General features: G+C 34.1%; 1 protein-coding gene across 5 annotated transcripts; it reads left to right on the forward strand.

The window, feature by feature from the left end:
- The first annotated feature begins 107 nt into the window (after positions 1–107).
- On the forward strand, positions 108–6,853 carry LOC132634848 (uncharacterized). 5 transcript variants are annotated; one of them, XM_060350960.1, is made up of 6 exons: positions 109–375; positions 1,272–1,398; positions 1,502–1,628; positions 2,515–2,647; positions 2,739–2,843; positions 4,549–6,853. In XM_060350960.1, the coding sequence occupies exon 6, from the start codon at positions 6,037–6,039 to the stop codon at positions 6,694–6,696; it is 660 nt and encodes a 219-aa protein (XP_060206943.1). In that variant the 5' UTR covers positions 109–375; positions 1,272–1,398; positions 1,502–1,628; positions 2,515–2,647; positions 2,739–2,843; positions 4,549–6,036; the 3' UTR covers positions 6,697–6,853. The 5 variants fall into 5 exon arrangements, 3 of the variants coding, with proteins under 3 accessions (XP_060206944.1, XP_060206943.1, XP_060206942.1); XM_060350959.1 differs by having other exon boundaries at positions 110–375; positions 1,280–1,398; XR_009580358.1 differs by lacking the exon at positions 4,549–6,853 and adding an exon at positions 3,720–4,023 and having other exon boundaries at positions 143–375; positions 1,280–1,398.
- Positions 6,854–21,422: the final 14,569 nt, after the last annotated feature.

Consider the following 21,422-nt stretch of genomic DNA (forward strand, 5'->3'; position numbering starts at 1 on the left):
CAAACTAATAATGTTAAAAAAAAAGTGCACCCCTTAAAGGATGGATCCCATATTAAACGACATCAAGCAATATAAAAGGAGGCAAATGGCCGCTGACCTCTATGATCAGAATGACTATCTTTTTCTAAAAAAAAATCAATTGTTTAATTAAATAAAACTCACACAACCCTTGGGCCTTGCTTAAAGCAACCCAGAAGAGGCTAATGTTTCCGATAATCAAAACTCTAACAGGCGCTTCCTTTCCTTTCTTCCCATTGTTTCTAACCGTTCTCCTCCCTTACAAAAACTCCTGGATTCCTCATTCTCCGATGCTATACGTGTAAAAAGTACGGCCTACTCTGCTCTGCATGCCTTCTTTATTCACTTCGTTGCCTGGTGAGTACTTTGTCTCTTACTTACATTGAAAAGTTTGGATTTATTCACAACCCACGAATAATCTCTTTCAATTAATTGTATTGTGCTTTTTTATGTTTATTCACAATGTATAAGTTTTCTCAATATCTCTTGGACTCCAATTGTGTGAGTTGCCTATGTAAAATACTTGAAAGCCATTTTTGAATGAAAAAATTTGGATTGCCATGTGTTACATGCAACACATTTATAAGAAATGTAGCTATAGCTGTAGACAAACCAATTTGAAAGAACTTAATCCACAAGACATTTATTGTAAACAGGATGGAGGAGAGTCTTCTAATATCCTAAAACCTTTGCATGTTCAGTTTCCATACATGGAGTGTTCAGTTCTGTTTTGGAGAAGAAGCACGCGATTGTTATGAATCTTGAAAATTATGTTATCTTACAATTTGTCTCTGCCACATTAACTTGAAATTTATTTGACAATTCATTGTACTTACAATGCCAGTGGCGAATTCAGGATTTTCACTCAGGGGGTCCGAAAAAACAACAAAAGCTAAATATAAGACATAATGTTGTCCCTGGGAATCGAACCTAGGATGCTAAAGACAATTTTGAATAGTCTGGACCACTTCAGGGGGTTCAAAAGTTAATATATGTACACAAACACAGAAAATCTACCATATATATACAATGCAATTTTTTGCCGAGGGTGTTCGGGTGAACACCCTCACCTCCACTTAAATCCGCCCCTGTGCGTTGCTGATAACTGAGATTATAAGGATAAGAATCAATCCAAGTCAATTATTATTTCATCACTTGCCTTCAATGTGATTCTTTGCGTATATACTCTACTCTGTGGCATAAATAGTTTGGAATGGACTTCCTCCACTATCTCAATGTGTTGTGAATGCTAGCATTGCAGGAATAAAGTTCACCTATAGGATAAAGTATGGATCGATTAGAATTTGGTTTTTTAAAAAAAACAAGTAACGTCTCCTGTTGATCAGGGATTACATGATCCTACCGCCACCAACTGTAAAGGTATAGTTTTGTGTCCTTCCATCTCAGATGAAACTGATAACCTTGATCTCCTTATTTATTTCATAAGAAGTCTAATTTTTTTGAGGATTTGAATCACCCGCAGGGCCAGTGGTTGGGGTGACCGCCAAAGATTTTTGGTCTGGATGGTCAAACAAATCAGTGCAAGTTTAGTTCATTGTCAGTTCTATGTACACATACAAATCTCAGCAATTGATTCAACTTTTCTCAAGGTGTCTCTTTATTAATTTACTCTTCTGCTCTTCTTTTCTCTCCATTTCAGATTACACAATTAGAGTTTTCAATTGGATGGTGCACAAATAGCTATTGTTTGGCAGGAAAATGTTTATTCTCCAAATTCTAAATCCATGAAACTTCATAGACTTGAAATGTCATCTTTTTAGTACTAATACATATCTGGCTATAAGACTGGTGAGTAGAGTTCAAAATGATATTTGACTCATTTAAAGAAATACAATAGCAGAAAGAGAAACAGTTGTTAGTCTTAGTACTTAAAATATGTTAAAACATAGTTATATAGGTTTATAGTGCTTACATCTCTTGTGTTAAAAGTTGTCCGCTTTAGATCTTTTTATCAGTTTGAAGGTATGATCAAGATTGAGGAATACTTTAACCACTGATTAAGGATAAAGATGGGTGTAATGTGTAATTGTTGATCATGACGAGGAGGAACATGAGTTCTGCAATATGATTGTGAAGCTTTTTAAGGCTGATTTGTTCAACTCTGACATGAATAGTAGCGAAAGGTTAAAATTATGACTGCTATAGTGTTGCGCTTTTGTTCTAAGACGTGCATTCTTTGGCATGATTCTGAAAATTTGAATTAAAAAAATATATCAATATGCATTAAGTTGAACTAATTCCTTTCGATAGCAAAATCAGTTTAAAGGAATTCGAGATAATTCATCAAGAATTTTATTTTTTAAGTTTGAAATGATATTGAATTTTTCTCATGTTTTTCAAATATTGTGATGGAATCCGACTCCACAACCACAACATTCTATCAACTTCTGTAAATACACAATGACATCATATGTTAACATTCTACTGTTAGTAGATACTGCAAAAAAGTTCAGTTTGTTTTGCTTTCTGTTCCAGGTAAGCAAACAGCTACAAGGTATTGGTAATTACCATTTTGGAGCGTATAGACTGGTTAGTCTTGTCATGATGGAAGAATTTAGTTAGGTTGGAGTTAGGATGTGTCATCTTTGACAAAAAGATACAAGACCAGGTACTATTTGAGCACATTTTGGTAGAGTTGATGGTGACATTTTGAGGTGTAGTTCATGGCTCTAAATTCTGATTCCTTCGTTTGGTTTAAGATGTCTATGGCACCAAGAGGAAGGAAAATTGCTACTACAAATGGTTATCGCCAAGTATGGAGATACTTTTAAATCTTTGTGCATTGGTTCCAAGAAGAAATTAAGGTACATATAACGACGTCATAATCTAATACTCTCTTTAGTGAACAATGAGGTATGAGGAAAAGAAAAGAACTGTTAAAATGAATCTTCAACCACAGTGCAAAGCAAATCATTGATCATTGAACTTATCCCTTTATGCGGAGTGACTACATAACCAAATGCATTAACTGTGAATGTTAAAGGCTTGTGTCTCATAATATATGCTAAAGGCTTGTGTCTCATAATATATGCTTCTGAAATCTTAATTTGCTTTTTGATGTAGTAGCAGGATGAGCTAATTGCTCCAGAACAATAATTACGTTCGGTAAGTTAAGATTGACCAGGCTATATATCGGGTGAGATAAGTCGCCAACATACACTCAAGTATGTAGCACTCTATATTCTAGACACTCTTAGACTTGACATCATCTTTCACAACATAAATGAAATGATTATTTCTCTGCAACCTGAAAGGTCTTACCTAGGCAGTATGGACATAAGGCAGTCACAAAGATACTACTCTTAAAAGGATACAAAGGATGAGCCATCCGAAAATTTTGAAAACAAGGAGTTGAAAAGATGAATAATAGTTGAATTTACGTGTGAAACAGTTAACTCTAGAAGTTAGGAGACTTTGTCTTGAAATTGTGGTTGGGTACCAAAGACGCGCTTAGTTCTTTTCTTATTTTCCTTGAGTAGCCGAGTGTTTGAACATATAGTATCAGTTTCCATGGGTTTTATTTAAATGGTTTGAGATTCTTCTGTCTTGTAGGATAGCTGGTTAGATTTGTACACGTTAAGTGAATTCTCTCCGCTGTTGTAATTGAAATAAATAAAACTGAAATAGCGTCAAAAAAATTATAAAGTAGGTGCTATAATATATTGATGTTTTTTTTGTAGGGTAGATGGTAATTGTTTGGGACAGTAGGTGGCGGCCTTGGTTTGAGGAAGCATTTCATATGATTCGTGAATTTGTAGTTTGAGTATTATTTCAGATATTGCGACCTATTATTTCAATTATACACACGGCTGCCCTCTACTAAAGAGTTCAACTGTATTTGATTTTATAAGAAGCTAGACAAAAGTAGACAAAAGACTATCAACTCTTGGCAGGGTCCTGATAATTGATTGTGGAACATATTCGTAACTGCTTTGTGTTGCAGTAACCAACAAATATGTGACAAGGTTTGAACTTTGAAGTTGACCTTTGGTCAGTAGTGTTGTATGGTAACTTTGTGGAACCTTGAGTAAGAATAGTTGTACTCTACATGAAACAAGGTAAGATCATTAACTTCAAAGTCATTGTTAGCTTTAGTAGTCATGAGTTCTTGACAGAACTAATCAAACAATGTATGTTTTGATAAAGCATCACTAATCTTTTCTTATCTATTTATAATTTAGAAGCGGATACATAACTTTTCTTTTAATTTTTGTCTTGAATATTTTATTCGCTTTTATATTTACGTAGCTTTAAGAGTAAAGTTTCATTTTACTTTTTGCCGGCTAAATTTAATTTCTTTTTTGTGAAAGGTTAGAATGATTTCCCCTTTGTGAAGAGCTACATCTCATTTCTATGCTTTTCCTACTCCTTCAAGGTCATTATGCAGAATCTCTATAGATTATAGAACTCCAAACTTAAAATACACGCCATCGTTTATTTATGTATTATGACATCTCTTTGTGCCATTTCGTAATCATGAATTCATGTTTATGCGAATTAATTGTGCAGTTGATTGATCTGGTTGTAATTATATCCACTTTGTGATCAAGAATATGCTATGAACACTTTGAAAGTGAAGAATATGCTATGGAATAAGCAGAAGAACAAGAATATTGCAATGAACAATCTAAAAACAGGAGTGGATAAACACATCATCATTGACAGGCTAGAGAGACACACAATATTAGGAAATTCAGGATATTGGTGATCTGCAGGAGGAAGATAAGAGAACAAAGACACAAGACAATACTGGGACACAAGATACATTGGCCCCTATTAGCCTCAACACTGCTGACAAATAAAATAAAGGTGGCATGATCATGGTAGACTTGGGCTCCATAGAAGACAGAATGAACACTGGACTGAACCAAAGGCATGGCCCTAACATCCAAAATGACATAGAACAACTGGTGGAGGAGAGTGATGAGGACGGTGTTTCATATGGAGCATATACAGATGAAGAAGTAGTAGACAGTTTGATACAAACATTTGCATCCCCCCCCCCCCCCCCCGGCCCAAACCCCCCACCCTGAAGATGATTCAAGGTTCAGTTCAGTACTTTGGTTCATCAAAGTATATTTTTATCATTAGCTACTGGAGGCTTGGTATTGGTTTATGGTGTAGTTTGGTTCATCGAAGTATATTGAATCATTAGCTATTGGGGATAGGAATTTTGGATGTTTAAAACACAGCAAGAATAATCACTGCCTAATCCTTTACTTGAGCAAGGAATTGGGACACCCACATGTTCTTGAAAAGGCTGAGTAAAAATAAATTTGAAATGGTTCAATTTTTCCCCAATCAGAGAAGTTAAAAAGATTAATTAAGTAAATCCAAAATGAACTTAACCGGAACTGAATATGATATCTCTTGCAGCAACATTTTTACATTTGCTGAAAGTAACTTCTAGAAGAGATGCTTATGATAATAGTTTCTTCAGTGATGAAAAAAATTAGAATTGCAACAAGCAAATCTTTTTTTTTTTTTTTTTGGGATATGACATAGAAAAACTAATTAACATTTGTGACTTAAAAATTGACTAATGCCCTTGCTTCGAACATTTTTACATTTGCTGAAAGTAACTTCTAGAAGAGATATGCTTGTGATATTAGTTACTTAAGAGTGATGAAAAAAATTAGAATTGCAATAACGAATTTTTTTTTTTTTTTTTGGGATATGACATGGAAAAACTAATTAACATTTGTAACTTAAAAACCGACTAATGCACCGCGCGAAGCGCGTATAAAAACATCATAAATTCATTCCCAACTTCAACAGAATTCAAGAGGGCATTTTTTCGAAATTCAAAAAGAAAGAAGTCTAAACCAAATGGAATTACTACCGTACTCTGTTTCTTTCGTCTTTATCTACTCGTACATCGTACATTTTACACATAATAACAAACCCTTCCCCTTTCCTTTTTATTCGCATCTCTTTGCACTATAAATATCCCATCAAAATAAAGTTCCATTATTTCCTTAACAGCAAAAAAAAAAAATGTCTAGGGACGACAACAACAACAACCATGAAATCGACAATAACTTGCTCACATTGTCTCTTTCTTTTCCTTCTCCCACCGTACAACCCCCACAGCCCCATGTACAACCCCCACCACCACCACCACAACAACGCAGGCCACGTAAGCGAAAGCTATCAAATATATCAAAAAACGACACCGTTTCACCACCTTATCCATGGGCAACTAATAAACGAGCAATAGTTCATAGTCTCAACGTACTATACTCTAATCAAATATTTACTATCAAAGGTGACGTTCAATGCAAAAGGTGTGAGAAAAAATACGAAATGGAGTTTAATTTGCGCGAAAAATTCGAGCAAATTGGAACCTTTATTGCGTTAAATAAAGCTTCCATGCATGACCGTGCACCAGATATATGGATGAACCCTATTTTTCCAACGTGCAAGTTTTGTAAACAAGAGAATAGTGTGAAACCTATTATAGCAACAAAGAAGAAAGAGATTAATTGGCTATTTTTGTTATTGGGACAGTTTCTTGGTTGTTGTACACTTGAACAGCTCAAATATTTCTGCAAACATAACAAGAATCACAGGACTGGTGCTAAGGACCGTGTTCTTTATCTTACGTACCTGACTCTTTGCAGACAGCTTGATTCCAGTGGCCCTTTTGATCGTTAAAAATTGGTTCTGTTTGCAATTTGGAGTGAGAAAGGTGCTAAAAGTTAAATAGGGTTATGTAAAATTACTACTGCTAATGTTACTATTGCTAGGATGATTTAGTACTTTTTAGCTTCAGTTGAAAAAGGTGTAACCAACTTTTGTGTTGCTGTTCATTTTGGGCAAGACCTAGCTATATATCTTTCTCTTGGTTTTGTAATGTTATTTTCTGGTTCATTGATGATATCCTGTTCTAATTTAGATAGACATTTAATCTTTGGTGGATTATTTTGATCATGCCCGACTCTTTTTGCAATTTGGAGTGAGTACGGTGCTAAAAGTTAAAATAGGATTATGTGAAATTACTACTGCTAATATTATTACTATCGCTAGGACGATTTACTTTTTAGCTTTAGATGAAAAAGGTTTGTAGCCAACTTTTGTGTGGCTGTTCATGTTGGGTAAGACCTAGCTATATATCAGTTCTCTTGTTTTTCAATGTTATTTTCTGGTTCATTGATGTTATCCTGTTTTAATTCAAACAGGCATTTTAATTTTTGGTGGATTTTGATCATGCCTGACTCTTTGCAGTCAGTTAGATTCCAAGGGCCCTTTTGATCGTTAAAAAGCGGTTGTTTTTCCAATTTGGAGTGAGTGAGGTGCTAAAAGTTAAATAGGGTTATGTAAAATTACTACTGCTAATGTTTACTATTGCTTGGGCGATTTACTTTTCGGAAAAGGGCCAAAATTACGCCTGAACTTTGAAAAACAGTTTATCCATGCCCTTCGTTATACTTTAGGGCCAATTATATCCTTACCGTTATACTTTGGGCCAAATATGCCCTTCAGTATAACGGAGTGCCACGTGTCGGTCTCTCAGTGGCCAACTTATTTCCCCTCTTATTTTTTCATCCGGATCAAACAAATACAGATCCGACCCAATCAATTTAGTACCCGACCCGTCAATAACATATCATACCCAAATAAACCTAAACCTAACCCATCAATAACGCTGCTCTCTCTCTCTTCTCTCTCTCTCTCTCTCTAAAAAAACGCAGACATCTCTCTATCGTCTTCAACCTCCATAGCTGACTTCTCTATTAGAAACCCTAGGTTTTTCATGTTCTGAATTCAGTTCATTTAAATCCTCAAGAAGGTAGTGATTGTACATATATGCGTTCAACTGGTGCTGTTGTTGTTGTTTCCTTTTCCATTTTAAATTCGGGTCCATTTCTTGGTTTGTTTGTTGATTCTAGTAGCAGCACCCCATTTCCTAACTTTGAATATACTTCAGTTGAGGAAGATGATGAAGACCCTTTTCTAAGGCCCATAGTGATTTCTAAATTTTCCACAAGACTTCAAACGAGGCAGAAAGCACAAGAACCAACAGGTAGAAGGGCAATAAGCTTTAGAGGTGACCACAATGGTGTTGAAATATGCAGAAACTGTGTTGAAATGTGCAGAAACTGTGTTGGTTATGTGCAGAAACTGTGTTAAAATATGCAGAAAATGTGTTGAAATGTGCAGAAACTGTGTTAAAATGTGCATAAAATGTGTTAGAATGTGCAGAAACTGTGTTAGTTGAAATGTGCAGAAACTGTGTTAAAATGTGCAGAAACTGTGTTGGTTATGTGCAGAAACTGTGTTAAAATATGCAGAAAATGTGTTGAAATGTGCAGAAATTGTGTTAAAATGTGCAGAAACTGTGTTAAAATGTGCAGAAACTGTGTTAGTTGAAATGTGCAGAAACTGTGTTGAAATGTGCAGAAATTGTGTTAAAATGTGCAGAAACTGTGTTGTTTAACACCTTCAAATCCTGGTAGGATATTCTATAAGTGTCCTAAACCTAAGGTAAGTGTTATTATTGAATTATTTGTCCAGAGTCTTATTTTTGTTGTTTCATTAAAGTGTTGATCATTTTTTCATATTTTATTGGTTTGGACAGGCTGAAAATTGTGATTTTTGGGAGTGGCAAGATAATTTTGTAGACAATGCTTTATTGGAAATAAGTGATTTGAAGGGTAAATTGGGAGTGGCTACGGTGAAGATGGACAATTTAAGAGAGTCGTTGAATGCAGTTAAGCTCGAAAGAGACAACTTGAAGAAAAAGGTGCATAACTTGGAGGCTATAAATAACTCTCAAGTGAACAAATTAAGGGAATTGGAAGAGAAGATGTTGAAGTTGAAGATGTTGTTTATGATTTCATTGGCCGTATTAGTTGGATTTTTTTGTCGCTAATTTGGGATGAATTATGCTTGGTCTAGTAATAGAAGTGAAAGGCTTGTTTTGGTAGATGACGATGTTTAGGAGTAGAAGTGTCTGTTTAGGAGTTAAAGTATTGGTATGTAAGCTAGTTTGTTGTTGTTATTGTATGTGTAAATTTGCTAATTTAGTGTTGCTAATATTATGTGTAAATTTGCTTTTAGGGAGCTTTTTGTGTCTATGATTCTCTAAAGCTATGATGTTTTGTTTCCAATACTTGAATGAAGTGCCTGTAACAGCTCCTATAAATGATATCATATGGGAACAAAATATATGTTTGCCTCCAATTGTACATGCTCATTTCTCTACTTCTTTTTTCAATGATGAAAATTAATTGTAAGCACCTGTTGGTATTAAACAAAAACTCAAACCCCTAATTTAACAATGAAAATACAGGCACCTGTTGGTATTAAACAACACAGTTTCTGCACATTTTAACACAGTTTCTGCACATAACCAATACAATTTCTGCACATTTTAACACAGTTTCTGCACATTTTAATACAATTTCTGCACATTTTAACACAGTTTCTGCACATAACCAATACAATTTCTGCACATTTTAACACAATTTCTGCACAATTCAACACAGTTTCTGCACATTTCAACACAGTTTCTGCACATTCTAACTGCACATTTTAACACAGTTTCTGCACATTTCAACACAGTTTCTGCACATTCTAACTGCACATTTCAACACAGTTTCTGCACATTCTAACACAGTTTCTGCACATTTTAACACAGTTTCTGCATATTTGAACATAGTTTCTGCACATTCTAACACAGTTTCTGCACATTTCAACACAGTTTCTGCACATTCTAACACAGTTTATGCACATTTCAACACAATTTCTGCACATTCTATCACAGTTTCTGCACATTTCAACACAATTTCTGCACATTCCAACACAGTTTCTGCACATTCTATTACAGTTTCTGCACATTTTAACACAGTTTCTGCACATTTTAGCATACTTTCTGCACATTTCAACACAGTTTCTGCACATTTTAACATAGTTTCTGCACATTCTAACACATTTTCTGCACATTTTAACACATTTTCTGCAAATTTCAATACATTTTCTCCATATTTTAACACAGTTTCTGCACATAACCAACACAGTTTCTGCACATTCCAACACATTTTCTGCACATTTTAACACAATTCCTGCACATTTTAATACAGTTTCTGCACATTTTAACACAATTTCTGCACATTTTAGCACAATTTCTGCACATTTCAACACAGTTTCTGCATATTTTAACACAGTTTCTGCACATAACCAACACAGTATCTGCACATTTCATCACAGTTTCTGCACATTTTAACACAATTTCTGCACATTTTAACACATTTTTGCACATTTCAACACAGTTTTGCACTCTTTCTGCATATCTCAATTTACTACACTTCATACACATTTCAACTGCACAACTGCAGTTTTTGCACATTACAACTGCATATTTCAACTCAACAACACAACTAGACATTCATCAACATTTCGGTAAAACTAAACATAATTCAATTCGACAAAACAACTGGACATTTCAAATACCATAAATATGCTAAAGAAATTGTCAACCACAACACAAAATAAGCCAATAGTTGTATGGATGCCACACTATAACCCCAAAAACTAATACACCCCAGTCTTAAGCAGTAATTACATCACCATAATTCACAAAAAACAATAACATTTCATAAAGCTAAATCAATTGTTAGGTCCCCTTCTTGGATTCAATTTCCCAATCCTACTGGCTGGTAGTAACTGTATCATTCCCTTGCCAAGTTAAGCTTGTTAATGAGACTAGAAGATTGGTTGCCTCACTAACACCATTGTGATCACCTCTAAAGTTTATTGCCCTTCTACCTATTGATTTTTGTGTTTTCTACCTCATTTGAAGTCTTGTGGAAAATTCAGAAATCACTATGGGCCTTAGAAAAGGGTCTTCTCTTGTGGGTAGCAAGTCTCTCTAATTCCTCACTATCATATTCTGGACAATCAAATGCCATACCATTATCATCCTCAGTGTCACTACAATCTGTCCCAACTTCAGTAACAAAATTAGGTACTAAGAAAAATGATTCATCACTTTGTAGAATATTTGGAACATGCACAACTATTTCACATTCATCAGTAGCAAAGAAATGAATGACATGGTATTCTTCGGAGACAAATGATAATAATTTCCTAATACCTTCATCACCTTCTAATTCAAAGTACTTTCCAGATGGTCCAGCAACAATTAATTGTTGGACACCTACAAATCCTAAATGGAAAGTGTACTCATTTACAATGTCAATATAAGACAAGAGATCAGGATCATACTCTCTCCAATAGTGAACCCATTTTTTTTCATACAATACATGTGGTTCTCGAATCCAATCACCACCATGATGGAAGAATAAGTTGACTTTTATCATCTTAATAAGCTGCAATTAATTAGTAAGTAAAAGTTAATGTAAATGAGTAGACAAAATAAGACTCTGGACAAAACTTATTTTCTAACTCCCAAAATGATCTAGCCTAAACAGCAAATCAAGTTCTCATTATTGTCTATCGCCAAAAATGAAAAGGAATTATTTTTTAAAATTGATTAAGTCAAGCATAGGGTAACAACAAATGAAATTTGCGCTGCTGTCTATCCCCCTCGGAACCATATCAGAACCACAAAGAAAAGGGGGGAAAAACAAACAACTGATAATAAACTAGGAGTATAAAACTGTTGGGCAAAACCCCAGATTTCAACAAACATTAACGTTGGGCAAAACCCCAGATTTCAAAAAAAAAAAATAATCAACATCCATTAATGTTAAGACTTAACAATCCGCAACAAGCCTTTAAAAAACTGAAAATACAACAGTAGCAGTAGCATATAAACGAAGATTATGGAGTTTATGAAGAACCTTCTTCCAATAAGAACCTTATTAATAACAACAGCAGCAGATAAACGCATATATGTACAATATTTGATGATGAAATGGAGGTTGACGACGATAGAGAGAGGTGGTATGCATTTTTTAGAGAGAGAAAGAGAAAGAGAGCAGCGTTAGATGTGTTATTGATGGATTAGGTTTAGGTTTATTTGGGTATGATATGTTATTGACGGGTCGGGTACTAAATTGATTGGGTCGGATCTGTATTTGTTTGATCCGGATGAAAAAATAAGAGGGGAAATAAGTTGGCCACTGAGAGACCGACACGTGGCACTCCGTTATACTCAAGGGCATATTTGGCCCAAAGTATAACGGTAAGAGTATAATGTGCCCTAAAGTATAACGAAGGGCATGGATGAACTATTTTTCAAAGTTCAGGGGTAATTTTGGCCCTTTTCCGTTTACTTTTTAGCTTTGTTGAAAAAGCATATGTTTTGTATTGCTATTCATTTTGGGCAAGACTATATATATATATATATATATATATATATATATATATATATATATATATATATATATATATATATATATATATTTGTGTTTGTTTTCTAATGATCAGTTAATTTCTGGTTCATGATGATTTCCTGTTAAAAATTGGTTCTTTTTGTCACTTGAAGTGAGTAAGGTGCTAAAAGTTAAATAGGAGTTATTTTTAAGGGATGTGCAAATGACTAAGTGAACACTCTTTTTTATCCGGAGAGAGTTAATTTGTAGCAATTTTTTCTTTGGTCTAAAATAAATGAATTTTTCAAAGTCTAAAGAGGGCTAACTATTTGTCTATTTCTACTTTTAAGAAAAGTAAATGGGTAATATTGTCAAATTACCCTTTGATTAGCAAAAGGGTAATATTGTCAATATTCTAGTGGTCATTGGCCAATTTGATCGTTAAAATTTGCTTCTTTTTATCATTTGGAGCGAGTATGATGCCATAAACTAAATACGATTATGTAAAATCAATACTGCTAATATTACTATAGCTAGGATGATTTACATTTGGCTTTAATAATTAGTTGAAAATGCATATGTATTGGTATTTTGGTGTGTATGAAGCCAACTTTTGTGTTGCTGTTCATTTTGGGCAAAACCTAGCTGTATAAACTGTTCTCTTGTTTTCTAAATGCTCAGTTAATTCTGGTTAGTTAATGATATCCAGTTTTGATGAAGACAGGCACTTTAATTTTGGGTGGACGTTGATGTCTTCAAATTTTGCCACTTTTCTTGAAATGTCAACAATTGTACATATCGACAGGGAGTAGATTACAGCATCTAAATCTTTGCTGCTTTGGATCTGTAGAGCCTCTTGTTGTTTCGAAGAATAAAGTTCCCAATTAAGTGGGGTTTTTAGCTTTCTTTCACACTTATTAAGAAAAATAATTAATACTATAAAGGGTCGTTTGGTACGTAGATAAAATTATCCCAGGATTATAATCTTGGGACTAATTTATCCCATCTCTTGGGACTAATTTATCCCATCTCCAAATTATCCCAGGATTATAATCCTGGGACTAATTTATCCCATCTCTTGGGACTAATTTATCTCATCTAGGAGATGGGATAAAATAATCCCAAGATTAACGGGATAAGATGGGATATATATGGATATCCCATCTTTATGTCTGGGATGCACTTTATACTTTGTTTGGTACAAAGTATAAATTTATCCTCTATTAAACATGGTACAAAATTAATCTCACAGTTAGTGCTGCGATATCCCAGCTAATACCGTGTACCAAACGACCCCTAAGATATTTCCTCCATCTCAAAATAAGTGTCGTCTTAGCAAAAATCACGTCCTTTAAGAAGTCAATAAATATAATGTAGAGTTTACTAAATTATCTCTATTTATTAGTAGATGTTTTTTTCAGAATTGAGCAAGATTAGATAGGACTACTTCTTTAATGCTAAGGATGTAGTGTGCGACACTTTCCAATTTTTGTCTTGAATTTCTAAGGTAACACTTATTTTGGGACAAATCTTTTTTTGCTAAGATAACACTTATTTTGGGACAGGGGAGTATAATTTACTGTACTCCCTCCGGTTTCATAAGAAGTGTCCATTTAGCCTTTTTAATTTGATTCAAAATAAGTGTCCACTTACATAATCAATAAAGAATTAAATTATTATTTTTTCCAAAATTTACCCTATTTAGATAAATAAATTTTTAATGTAACCATGAAACTATATTAATTAGTACTCCCTCCGGATCAAAAAAAAGAGTTCACCTAGCCATTTGCACACCCCTTAAGAAACTACTCACTCTAAGAAAAAATATGTAAATTGACTAAACAACCCCTAATTAAATAGGCATTGAGATTTGATCACATAACACTTAATAGGGGCAAATCTGAAAAGATAAGGTTAATTGTTTCTTGATTTAATGAGTGGACACTTTTTTTTTATCTAAGAAAAAAGGCTAAGTGGATACTTTTTTTTTTATCCGGAGGGAGTACTAGGTAGTACTTAATTAACCGTAGTTTAGTAAAAAAAAAAAATTGTTTTAGAAATTAGTATTTTCTTAAGGGGTGTACTAAAGGCTATGGACACTTATTTTGAACCGGATGGAGTATTAACTAGTGGTATGAAAGTGTTAACTAAATTATGTTAACATTGTTTAATTAAGAAAGAGATTAATCATTGGTTACTAAAGAAAATTTCCTCCGTTCTAATAAATGAATTTTAGGGTTGTGACACACCCCTTAAGAAAGTTAATCAATGGGTAATTTGTCAATATTACCCTTATGTCTAATAGTTTAACTTTTCAAACTCTCAACATTGACTATTCCTCTAATTTTACATAGTCAATGTTGAGAGTTTGAAAAGTTAAACTATTAGACAGAAGGGTAGTATTGGAATAATCAACTAATACATATTTGGACTTTGTTAGAAATTCATTTATTTTGTATGGATGGAGTACAAGGGAAAGGATTTAAAAAAAAAAAAACGAATGTACAATATCTATCTGGATCTAATTAAGTGTTACTCTAACCAGTAGGCTGTAAGCACAATTTCTAGGTCTCTTTTTTGGTAAATCATGTAATCTCAATTGTCCAATATAATTTGATAGCAAATTCGAGACATGAACTATAAAGAATATTTCTGTAACATATTTCGTTATAATCACAGTGAGCTTTTAGAAATATTATCACTTTTAGTGATTATAATTTATAAGCATAGATAAATTTACTGCATATTCCAGATTTATTAAATGGTTATAAATGGGTAAACAGTAAATGATAGAGCAAACGAAAATTATACACTGGTATAATATAATGGTAAAGTTTACCATAAATAGTCCTAAAACTTGCTCAATTTCGAACAATTCCTACCTCACTCACCCAGGGAACGGATCGCGTCCAGTACAAAACTATCCAGTAAAAATCCATATATTGTTATACACTTGCCATGTGTCCAAGAAAAAAGTGATGGCTGAGATTCATCTGTTAATAAAACATTAACAAAATTAATAGACATATTTTATTTTATTTTTTGAAAATTGCGGTAGTATTTTTGGAACACAGAGAATGCACTTTTTCTGATTTTTATGAGTTACTATTGAATTTATCAAAGCATCAATTTGTTTATTTGAGGAATAAAAAAACAGATGGGATACAATAATAAGCATGCCTAATTTAGTTTTTCTTATAGATTAGAGAAAAAAAAAAAGGATACAATAATAAGCAGCATCCCTAATTTTGTTTTTCTTCTAAAATTTTATGTATTATTATTAAATTTTTAAAAACATTAACTTGTTTATTTACGTAATAATCCCTAACATGGAAAAAAAAATTGGATCTATGACCTATTTGCGGAAGGCAACGTTTCATAGAAATTATGCCTTGTCCGACATAGTTCTGTAGAAATTAATTTATCCGACATAACTTAATTTCTACAGAACTTATGTCGGACAAGGTAAAGTTTCTATGAATTTATGCCGAGCGAATTAATTACTACATAACTTATGCTGAAAAACTTAATTTCTACAGAACTATACCGGACGAGACATAGTTTCTATGCTGCAATTTTTTCCCCGACTCTGCTGGGGATCGATAGACCAGCGAATTAGAGTACTTTGGCCTACAATCTTTCATTAAAGGAAAATTTACTTGGCATAACTTACATTATTACCACTCATCTGATAACTTATCACACCTCTAAATTTAAGCCCAAAAAAACGGCCCTCTCTCCTATCCCCCTAAATACACGCCATTATGCTCAATATCCCTTAATTTCCTTCAATTTCAAATCAGTTTTACAATAGTTCATCTTCCTTGCTTGTTCTTGCCTAGGCCTTCTCCTTCTTCCCATCCCTATTAAATGCATCTCATACGTATTAGAAATATATGTATTTACTGTAAGTTTGCAGATTAACTAGCTCAAGCCTCAAGTACAAGCAGAAACACAGCAAAATAGATTTAACCACTATATTGCCATACATGTTCCTAATTATCAACGGTCCATTGCAATTAACTCCAGCAAATATAGAGAGCACCAGAAAACCTTTCAGGAAATTCAGAATCAAAATATACATCATACACACAGTATGTCTCAAAACCACTCGCTTGATATCCTTCACTTCTCAGAATTACAAAATTTATGGAAATTAAGCAAATATAAAAGCCTTGAGCTTCAATATTGCTATGTCTCAAAGGAGATCCCATAAACATTAATCTATAACTTATTTCAGTTATAGGTATGCCATAACCTTCAACTCGAGCAATTTTGCGAGCCCACACATTTATATTTCTACATATTTATGTCATTCAATTTGCATATAAAACAAAGTTTATTTTTAATCTAAACATTAATCTATAACTTATATCTTATAGGTTGTCATGACCTTCAACTCGAGCATTCGCGAGCCTACACATATTTATATTTCTATACACTTTATGTCATTCAATTTGCAAATAAGACAAACGATTATTTTTTCATCTCCTTCTTTGTTGTTTATTGGTACTTGAACACGGATCAAATCAGAAAAACAAAAAGGTTTAATCTTTGCAAATACAATTCGGTTCACTACATAAAAATACGAGCATTTACAAGCGTACAATGAAAGTAAAATGAAAATAACAAAAAAATTCAAGATTTGCAATACAATTCAGTTCACTACATACAAATACAACCATTTACGAGCATATATGAAAGTAAAATGAAAACAGCAAAAAAGCTCAACCTTTGCAATACAATTCAGTTCACTACATACAAAATACAAGCATATATGAAAGTAAAATGAAAATAACAAACGAGTTCGAGCTTTGAAATACAATGCAACTAAACTATGTACAAATACAAGCAATTACAAGCATATGCGAAAGCAAAATGAAAATTGCAAAGTAATGCTATACTAGAATATATTAAATATCGTGCAAATCCTTTCTATACTAATCTAATGTAGAACCTTACTCTCTCTATTACATTACTCTATTTATTTTTTATTGTTTTCATATTTCATCATCAATTTTTGTATAAGCTAAGTTGATTGAAGAAGTTTTATTTAATTAATAAAAAAATTCATTCAATTTGCATATAAAACAAACGACTATTTTACATCTCCTTTTTTGTGGTTTTTTAGTACACAAACGTGCAAAATTATTGAATTTGAACTGAAATGACACGGATCAAACAAAAAAGTTGAAGGTTTGCAATACAATTCAGTAAACTACATACAAATACAAGCATTTGCAAGCGTATATAAGGAAAATTAAAATTCAAAAAAAAAAAAAAAAAAAGCATTTACAACAAAATTGAAGCATCGCAATACAATTGAGTTAACTACATACAAATAAATACGAGCAATTATGAAAAAAAGCAAACCATTTGTTTCATGAGGCGGAAGGCGGCGGATTTTCTGGCAACTCCGACATAGTTAACTGGAGCTTCCGGCGCCGCCATAGCCTGACACGTGTCCTCTTTTGCAACGCTCTCTCTCTCTCTCTCTAGGGCTTACCGAAAAATCGAGAGGGTTGGTGAAAGAAAGGAGATTTGGAAAAGAATGCAAAATAGAACTTTTAAAATCACTCATATCATGAGAAAAGGGGAATCTGTTGGCTGACCACTTGGCCAATCTAGCATTAGATGAAGGGGAAGTGAATGTTGAATCATTTCAAGAATTAGGAGCTAAAGGAAGGGGACTCATCAACAATGATAAATTGAATTCGCCTTACTTGAGGATAAAAAATGCAGGAGATAGTTGGGTGAAAGAATGGAGGAGAGAAAAATTGGGTTCTTTATTTGAGAAAATAAGAGCCCATGATTTGGTCGGACATCACTTAGCTGTCTCTTGGCTTTGTTTTATTTTATTATTTTTTCCTTTTCTCCATTCTGTAAAACTCTTCTTTTAGATTATTAAAATAATAAAAGAAACTACTAGGTGTTCACATAGTGTGGTTATAAAAAACAAAAAAATTGAGACCTAAACACTGTGGAACGGAATGACGCATTATTCTTTAGTTGGGCCAGCGATCCATGAGGTAGGCCCAAATTTGGAAGCTGAAAATTGACTCAATAATGTTACTTTTTTGTTGTGCGGATGGCCTTTCAAAAGCACTAGTCTTTAATTTTTGTCCCTCAAATCATGCAATCTCAATTGTCCAATATAATTTGATAGCAAATTCGAGACATGAACTATAAAGAATATTTCTGTAACATATTTCGTTATAATCACAGTGAGCTTTTAGAAATATTATCACTTTTAGTGATTATAATTTATAAGCATAGATAAATTTACTGCATATTCCAGATTTATTAAATGGTTATAAATGGGTAAACAGTAAATGATAGAGCAAACGAAAATTATACACTGGTATAATATAATGGTAAAGTTTACCATAAATAGTCCTAAAACTTGCTCAATTTCGAACAATTCCTACCTCACTCACCCAGGGAACGGATCGCGTCCAGTACAAAACTATCCAGTAAAAATCCATACATTGTTATACACTTGCCATGTGTCCAAGAAAAAAGTGATGGCTGAGATTCATCTGTTAATAAAACATTAACAAAATTAATAGACATATTTTATTTTATTTTTTGAAAATTGCGGTAGTATTTTTGGAACACAGAGAATGCATTTTTTCTGACTTTTATGACTTACTACTGAGAAAAATTGAAACAGAGTAAAGCAGATTTGGAATTTTTCTGTCTCTTTTCATTATCACAGTGCATGTATATATACACAGCAAAAAGGAATCTGACCTAACACACTTGTACAATATTATTCCCTATACAATAAATGCAAAACTGAAATTAATTTATGTCTAATTCTAATCACTAATTTTTGTATGTTGACAGGAGTGCGTTTTGTCCACTACATCTTGTCACTCAAGGTGGAAGAAAATGATAATTCTAATCACTAATTGTTGTATGTTGACAGGAGTGCGTTTTGTCCACTACATCTTGTCACTCAAGGTGGAAGAAAATGAATGTCCACTACATTTTGTCCCTTTTGTCCACTACATCTTCACGAGTGAATCTGAGCGTGTGGAAAATGAATTTCAACACCTCCCCTCAAGGTGGAGGGGAGCTGTGCGAGACCCATCTTGCGAAGAATAGAGAAATGCGAAGGTCCGGTCAACGGTTTTGTGAAGATATCGGCGAGTTGAGATGAAGATGGAACAAAAGTTAATGAGATCAAGCCAGAGAGGTACTGTTGCCGAACGAAATGGCAATCTAATTCGACATGCTTGGTTCGTTCGTGAAAAACAGGGTTTTTCGCGATGTGGATCGCTGATTGACTGTCGGAATGTAGCGGAACTGGCAACGTCGGTGAAACGGAGAAATCATCAAGTAAACGGACCAACTAGGTTAGTTCCCCAACAACTCGTCTTATAGATCTATACTCTGCTTCAGCGGAGGATAAAGAAATTGATGATTGTTTTTTCGATTTCCAACTAATAGGAGATCCCCCAAGAGTGATGTAAAACCCACTCACAGATCGACGAGAGTCAGGGCATGAACCCCAGTCCAAGTCACAAAAAGCCAAGAGATCGAGTGAAGGTGAACTAGAGAAGAAAAGGCCTTGGCTAGGAGCAAGTGTAAGATATCGAATGACCCGTAATCTAGCTAAGAAATGAGGAATATGAGGCTTGGACATAAACTGACTGAGATGATGAACGACAAAGGACAGATCTGGGCGTGTGTGAGTTAGGAAATTTAATTTTCCTAACAGACGTCTGTAAACAGTGGGATCAAGAAGAAGGTCACCCTCATCAGATTTGAGCTTGTGAGTGGGATCTAGAGGAGAGTTGACAGTGGCAGAGGCCTGAGTTTCAAATTCATCCAATAACTCCAAGGTATATTTCTTTTGACACAAAATAATGCCGTGTGGTTCACGAATGACTTCCATACCCAAAAAGAAATGAACTTTCCCCAAGTCCTTTACTTTTAATTCAGAGTCCAAAAATTGCTTAAGTGAAGCTAGTTCAGTAGGATTGTTGCCAGTCATTAATATGTCATCAACGTAAACTGCAACCAAAGAAATGAAATCCCTGTCCTTTTTATAAAACAAAGAATAATCATTTAAGGAAGAAACATATCCTTTGAAGTTTAGGGCTGCAGTTAATCTTGAATACCACTGCCTTGATGCCTGTTTGAGACCGTAGAGAGATTTCCTTAATCGACAAACCAAATTAGGATTATGAGGTTGTATTCCATGGGGAAACCTCATGTAAACTTCTTCATTTAACTCACCATGAAGAAAAGCGTTGTTTACATCTAGTTGATAAATGGACCAGTATCTCTTGACTACTACAGTAAACAAGCATCTGATAGTTGTCATTTTAACAACTGGAGAAAACGTCTCAGTGTAAGCAATTCCCTCTATTTGTGTATCCCCTCTTATCACAAGTCTAGCCTTGAGTCTTTCTAAACTCCCATCTGACCTGTTTTTGACCTTGTAGACCCACTTGCATGCTAAAGCCTTATGACCCATAGGTAGTTCCATAACATCCCAAGTCTTGTTGGCAATCAGAGCTTCAAATTCAGTGGACGTTGCTTGTTGCCAGCCAGGATGTTGTGCTGCTTGTTTATAACTTGTGGGTTCTGCTATGTTTGAAATAGAATTGAGTAGGTGCTTATTAGTCATAGAAAGGGTAGAGTTTGAGGGTAAACAGCTGGGATAAAGCAAGAATAAGTTAAGTTGGTAAGGAAAAAAACATTGCAATAATAATCTCTAAGATAAGATGGGGTGTGAGTTGGTCTGCCTGATTTAGTAGTAGACATTGTAGATAAAATATTTTGTGGAGGTGTAGGAATGGAAGAAAGGTGAGGAGTTGATTCTATGGTAGGAGGAGGAATAGGGGAAGGAGAGTATTGGTCAGAAGTAGGGGATTCTAGGATAGATGGTGAAATAACAGGAGAAAGAGAAGGAGAATCAGGGAAGAGATCAGGGTGTGAGACATCAGAGTCTGAGGGTTGATCTGGTGATTGAGTGGGGTTAAAAGTATGAGGAAATATAGGTGGAGGACTAGAATGAGTAGAGAAAGGGAATGAATGTTCATGAAAGACTACATTTCTGGAAAATAAGATTTTTTTAGTGCTGAGGTC

The sequence above is a fragment of the Lycium barbarum genome, chromosome 4, assembly GCF_019175385.1.
Source record: "Lycium barbarum isolate Lr01 chromosome 4, ASM1917538v2, whole genome shotgun sequence".
Classification (NCBI taxonomy): domain Eukaryota; kingdom Viridiplantae; phylum Streptophyta; class Magnoliopsida; order Solanales; family Solanaceae; genus Lycium; species Lycium barbarum.

Bases quoted from the DNA above. Each gene is read 5' to 3' on its own strand.
- LOC132634848 (XM_060350961.1), top strand. From the start codon at position 6,037: ATGTCTAGGGACGACAACAACAACAACCATGAAATCGACAATAACTTG.